Below are 6,781 nucleotides of genomic sequence, written 5' to 3'. Positions count from 1 at the left end.
AAGGAGCCAACTCCCAGCTGCTGTTGGTGTCTAATCAAAAGGTCATCAGTTATGATAACAGCAGCAAAACAAAAATAATTACCTGAAGCAGTATTTTTTCTTAAACAACAAGTTACTTATTTCACCTGAGAGCACTATCAAATAGCAGGGGGCTCATGGAACCCATCTGACAAATTAAGTGGTCTAATAAAATACAAAACAGGTTTAGAGTAAAATCAGTAGCACTGAGAAAGTAAGAATAAATATATAGTTTTTTTTTCTATTTTTTTTCACTGACAGGTAGCTGTCCTTTTCTCCCAGCACAATACGCAAACCAGAAAGTGGAGAATAATCTAAATATATTTCCTTCAAAAAATGCCACAATACTAATGAAATACAAAACATCTTTGAGGAATTAGGAGCAGCTGCTCAGTTTTTCCATGACAATTCAACCTAGTGGGTAAATCCACATACATGACAATTTACATTCTACTCAAGTTCCTAGAAGTCAGTGGTTAGCAGCAATTTATATAGTACACGCTTTTACTGTCTTCTGGTTGCTGAAAGACTGCCAGACACCTGACGAAAGGGGGGTGCTTTCACCCTAGAGGATCTGGAGTTTTATATTAGATTAAAAGGAAGAGCAACACGTGAATGCTTATCTCATTGCAATAATGATGAGGCTGGATTAAAAACAAAGAAAAAACTAACAGAAATTAAAAATGAGATTTGAAATAGTCCACATGAAGATGCGAGAAATATCCACAGGATTCTGAACTACTAGAATAAACTTGGGCTGTAAGAGTTTGTGGTAAACAGTGGGTTATCATTTCCTTTTTTTTTTTTGTCAGAGGAAGAGCAGAAGAAGCTAGAAGGAAATCGTTATAATCTGATATAGATGACATCTCTGATTATTTTTTTTAAAATGAAAATAAAGTGTCGTTTATTCAAAACTAACAATAAGTCTTACTTGAAATGTTACAGTAGTTCTCATGAGGAAAAAAAGATTTTCTTGTTTTGTATCTGTAGGCTTTGCATAAGTATTCTACTGTAGCTGTGTTTTGAGATCAAGTGTTTTATATCCATTATTCTCAAACCTATCAAGTATTAAACCCACAATGCCTTTTAAAGTATAAGCATCTATTACACCTGTTCATACACATGAGACCTATACTCACTTGAAGTACAGAGAATTGGTGTTAGCTTGTCCAGATAATGCAATCGCTTCTCCAAGGAATGGGAAACAACTTGGGATTTACAAAAAGACCACTTATGTTTCAACTATTAAAAACTTTCTTTTCTCTGTTAAGGAACATAATTTTACATTATATACTTGTAGACAAAGAAACACAGGCAGAAAGAACTTGAATATTAAAAAGTTCTTGTAAATGGCCTGAGTGTATGCCACTAATACAGATCTGTTTGATTGCCCATTTTCAGGAATTCATTACAACAACTAGCTATCATCAGTCTTCTGTTTAGAAAGTATATGAGCGTGTACACACACAGTTTACATAAAGTGTTCTGCCTTTCAGGAAACATAGCACGCCCCTCCCCAGGCATTCTCTGGGTACAAAAATGTTTATCAAAACTCATCTCTGATGTTGAAATGTGGCTGATCTTCAGGTTTAAAGTCTAGATTGGGGCTGCCATCTTCATTCAGGATTCTTCGAGAAGTATAGCCAACAATTGGATATTTAGCCTTGTAAACATTATTGAAGATATCATCCAGTGACTTTAGCTCCTCTTCGGTGAGACCTGTCTAAATGAAATAGGGTCAAAAAAAAAAAAAAAAAAGAAGTAGATATTTACATTCGTTTTTCTTTTCTGTTGATTACTCTGAATCTGACGGTCAGGTTTGGGGTTTACTTTGCAGAGCATGATTAACTAAATTGATAGTGTAACCCGTAATTTTATTGTTCTGATTCATTTTCAGCCTTGACAAAACTTCAATACATTCAGGTCAAACAAACTGTCTCCATTTTCTTGCCTAAGTAAATCACACCTAAAATAAGCAGCCCACTGTCACAGTTAGCATCCACTGCCACATCAGTGACACAGAATAAAGTAAACCAATTGACAAAGAAAGTAATTTACTTTCTTTGGCAGCATCTTTTTAACCAGCAGGCAATTTCCCCTTTACATGCTTACTTATATAAATTGTTTTGGCTCCATGGATTAAAAACTTCCCTCTCCAAGGCTGTTAGCATGGCAGCTTTCATAAGCAGTTAAGTACATGTCCATTTTATGTATTGAAAGAATATTAATGCATTTTGATTTTAAATTAAAAGATGTAAATGTACTTAAAGAATAAATAAAGTACATATATAAAAGTTAATGAAATTAATAAAAGATAATAAAGTTAATAAAAGTTAATAGAGTTAATAATGGTCAGGCAGTTGAACTCGATCTTTTTAAGTCCCTTCTAATTGAACTATTCTATTCTAATACAAATTAATTGAATATTATAATACATCATCTTTCTGAGCTTTTCATGTGCATTAACTAGCAGCACACAAAGCAAAAGAATAAAGCTCTGCAAAGTGCAATTAAGATAATAGTCCAGTTCTTACTATGTCATGAGTAAGATCTGCTGGATCCAGAGACATCTTTGCAACTCCTCTTGTTGAGTCTTTCCCAACCAAAGCATTGTATGGAGCTCCTTTTCCATAAAATTCTGTCAGAGGTAAACAAAACAAGACAACAAAGTGATGATCTGACAATGTACAGGATAGGTTCAGCCTGTAATTTTCACCAGCCTATTTGACTTGTTGTTGAAACCAACAACTCAAGTCTAAGACCCTTCCTTCCAAAACTGACTTTTGATTTGCTACTTTTTTTTATAATATATCCCAGTCCTTAAACAAAAATGAACAAACAAAAACAAACAAAAAAAAAACAGAGAGTGCAGTTGTGTAACACAACTGTTGAACTCCTATACTGCAGTCTTAAAATTTTAGGGAGCGATGCTTTACATTCAGTTTGTAGACTCCAGAATTTGGAGCAGCAAGCCTTGTCTAACTTAGGATTTGAAGATCATCAGATATATACGTCCAGACAAGGTGTATTGACAAGCTTAGTACAAGTAAAGCAGCAAGCCATGAGGGTGCCTGCTATGCCATTAGGGCAAGTGGCCAGGACCTGCTTGGTGCCTTCAAACATTTTACAAATGTTTCCTGTTTTCCATAAGAAGAAAAATGAAAAAAAAAGAAAAAAAAAAAGCAGTAATTTAGATATATACTATATATACGAATATATATATATTCATATATAATTAATAAAGATTACTTCACTTTGCTCAAATATTTGAAAGTATTACTGTGTTTTCATCATTGGAACTGTAAACTGGATGAAATAACCAGATTTAAAATTAAAACATCTCTATTTCTTAGGGAAGGCACAAACATCAAATAAAGCACTAAGCCAAGTGTAAATGATGAGACAAGAAGCCTCATGAAATAACAAAATTTTACAGGAGAAAAAATTACTTAGGTCTCCCCATCCAAAATCATAGCCAACTCTTCCAACAGTTTTAAGCACACCACTGGACAGCACGGGTAAGCAAAGCATCGACATGGGAAGAGGCACGGAGCTGAGGGAATGCTGCTACTATGTGGTGCAATATGCGCACATCCGAGGTAGTGGTGGCCTGGTAAGCTCACGTACCCAGGGCAGTAAAATGGCTGACTCCACAGCTGGTAAGCACTTGGGGACCTGGGCAGCTGTCATCAGCCTGCAAGCTTACTTGGACTACGCTGGGTTGTCTGTCTGTGTGTGTTCTGTAAGCTCAAACCAGAGTAAATTCTAGACAAACCCTTAGCATGGGAGGTACCAGTGGAAGGTATTTTTTAAAAGGAAAAAGTATATTATTTTTGCTGCAGCTAAACTGCAGATTTTTAATAGGTTGGGGACATTTAAGAACAAATGACTGAATAATAGTACAAAACCAAAGCAGACAGCAGAGGCGATGCAAACTTACCTTTTCCAGAGGTGACATCAAACACTACTCCTTTCACTGCTAGGTAGATGGGCTGTCCTTCCTGGAAAGAAAGAAGTCAATATATCCTCAATTCTTAAGGGTAGGCAAAAGACAATTACTTTTAGCTCTGAAATCCATACTTGCAAGAGAATGAAATGCTCTTTTCTATATTCTCAAGGAGCTTACAATCCAATGCACAGTAAATATATAGCCTGGCAATTTTATTTGACCCCATAATCAGCAGCCTGGTAAAAATGATATGTCTGTGTGCATCTGGGTAACACAGTACGTGGCATTTCTATACCTGGCTGCTCTGAAGGCTCTCCTCTGTCACCTATCCATGCATCCTTGTGTCAGCTATTGTCATCACGCAGCAGAAAGAAGAAACAAAAATGAAAACAGCACTGGGGACTATAAAGGAGATAAAAAAAGGACGTGCACTCCCACATCACAAGCTGCTCCCTACAAAAAATCTGAATGTCACCTGGAAGACTAATGGCAACATCATATTTCCAAGCCTCTCTAGTCTGAATAGCAAAAGTTGAGAAACAGACATGGGTTAAAACTCAGTTTATTTTGTGGAAATCTGCCTCTCATTTGTGTGTATACATACATACCTCTTCTCTCTCTTGAAATTTCTTGCTTGTGCTTTAAATTGTCCCAGAGATCTTTTGAGGATTTAAGCATATGGAGTAAGAAAATCTGTTTAATCTCAATGATATAGAACATGTCCCTTGTGCAAGTCACCTCACGACACTTGTCTGCTTGAAGATGATAAACTACATCTATCCGTTTGTCATGCAGATGGATGCTGTCCAAGATAAAAAGGTGTGCGGCAAACAGCATTCTTTATTTGATTAAGGGGGTGAGAGGTAAACACACAAACACACAGACCTGATCTGCTGACATCTGTTTTATTTAACCAGCCCCTGCCTCTCCTTTGTCTGCTGCGCATAAGATGTATTTTTAGCCAGAAGCTGGTAAGTTTCTTGGAAGGATCTAGAGAAGACCCCAACAAGGTCAGCCAAAAAGTTTTTCAAAAGAGAAGATATCTGTGTATTGATGTAGGATTTTACCGTCTTGAAGTTTTGCTGAGGTTTCTGTGTCACAGAAAGCTAAGAACTAAATTCCTTTGTAACTTCTGTGAGCTTGCAGGGGGGGAAAAAAGCTTCCACACGGGTGGTTTAATGAATGACTCGGAGAAAATTGTTTTAACCTGAAACCCACTGGCAGCACTACCTTGCCAAGCAGGCAGGGAACAAAACAAGAGTGCGTCACCTCACGTCCGTGCACTGCTGCAGGGGGCTCACAGGGGGACAACCCGAGCACCTCACGACCCAAACAAGCTCCCCCCGTGCCCCCGGGGCACAACCCACGTCCTACGGCGACTCCCTCGCTCCGTGCCGCCCGGCAGGGCCCTGCCGGCCTCCCCTACCTGCTGCCCGTCGTATCTGGCCAGCTCGGGCTCGGTGAAAAGCCGCACGGGGGCCTCGCCCGGCGGCGGCGGCGGCTTGAAGCGCAGCTCCCGCTCGGCAGCCGCCAGCAGCGCCACCAGCAGCAGCCACCCCGCGCCGCCCGCCATGCCCGGCCCCGGCCCCGGCCCGCCTCCTCTCCGCAGCCAGGCCCGGGCCTACCCGGCCCCGGGGCCCGCGGTGGGGAGGCTCGGGGCGGGTGAAATGGCGAGGGGAGAGTTGAGGAGGTTTCGCTTCTCGTCGCGTAAACAGTGGCAGTTGGTTTTGGTTTTGTTCAGCCGAAGGATGGAGGGAATAAATAGTGTTTTTTTTTTTTCAAATGACGCGGTGTCCCCGTATTGTAAATACAGCGTAGGGGAACGTTCTGGCAGAAGAATAATCAGTTTGATGTTTGTAATTCTGTCAAGAATTGAGGAAATTAGAAACTTTAAAACATTCTGGTGTTTGTGTGGCACCCCTCAGTGTAGCGCCCGCAAGGGAGGACCTGAGGATTCAGGAGCAGGTCGCTAAACGGCACCCAGCAGCAAGAGCCCTGGCAGTCAGGCAATTCAGCAGGGAGAGAGAAGTGGGTCTGCTCTTTAAGGATTGTGTATAAAGTCTTCTTGCCTAAAATCCATGAGCCCACCTCAGGAGGACACCCATTGCTTGAGGGACAGCCCTTTTTCCCCAGGCAGTTGGGTGCATTGGTGTAAGCAGAGGTGTGGCAGCAAACCCAAAACAGCATCTCCGTAGATCTCTTCTGGTCAACGAAAGCATCACCAGATGAGAAGCCCAGCAGAGCAGGCCATGGGGGTGACAACCACAAAACAGGTGACAACCACAAGAGACGTCCCTGTGCCAGGGAGCTGGCCCGAGCCTGCAGAGCCAGGGCAGGGAGTAGCAAGAGGCTGAGGCTGCCTGAGATCTGACTGCTGTGGATTGCTCTGTGGCATGGCAAGCTGAGTATCGCTGCTGTTACAGTGATGGCTTAAAAATTGTTTCTGTGATTCTCCTCAAGCAGCGAAGTTTGCCTATTCTGCCCCAGAAATAGCTGGGCTTCCCACCCTGTCTGTGCATCACTTCCATCTGCTGCCTTGACATGCCACAAGACAGATAGGAAATGTCAAGCAGAAAAGAGACCTTTAGTAAGGGTTTGGAGAGAACAGCTCCTGAGCGCTCCTGTTATGCACAAGCAAGACCTCCTGTAACAGCACTGGAAATAGCTCTGGCATTTGCCTGGTTACTCTGCCTGCAAACATCCTGCCTGGCTTCCAGCAGAGACCCATGCTGCTGGGAAATATGCAGAAGACTAATTTGTCAGTTTGGTTCAAGTCACATTATACACTTACCTATTATTCTGAAATAATTAGTT

At 41.2% G+C, this 6,781-nt stretch overlaps 1 protein-coding gene across 1 annotated transcript; it reads right to left on the bottom strand.

The window, feature by feature from the left end:
• Nucleotides 1-808: 808 nt before the first annotated feature.
• On the bottom strand, nucleotides 809-5,586 carry NENF (neudesin neurotrophic factor). The gene is made up of 4 exons (XM_035557639.2): nucleotides 5,394-5,586; nucleotides 3,959-4,019; nucleotides 2,553-2,656; nucleotides 809-1,741 (listed from the first exon to the last, which is right to left on the bottom strand). Exons 1-4 carry the CDS (start codon nucleotides 5,538-5,540, stop codon nucleotides 1,565-1,567), a joined length of 489 nt encoding a protein of 162 aa, XP_035413532.1. The 5' UTR covers nucleotides 5,541-5,586; the 3' UTR covers nucleotides 809-1,564.
• Between the last annotated feature and the right edge of the window lie 1,195 nt (nucleotides 5,587-6,781).

This window comes from Cygnus atratus, chromosome 3, assembly GCF_013377495.2.
Source record: "Cygnus atratus isolate AKBS03 ecotype Queensland, Australia chromosome 3, CAtr_DNAZoo_HiC_assembly, whole genome shotgun sequence".
NCBI classification, from domain to species: domain Eukaryota; kingdom Metazoa; phylum Chordata; class Aves; order Anseriformes; family Anatidae; genus Cygnus; species Cygnus atratus.
The sequence above is the reverse complement of the archived record's forward strand: the minus strand, read 5'-3'. Positions and strand labels throughout refer to the sequence as shown.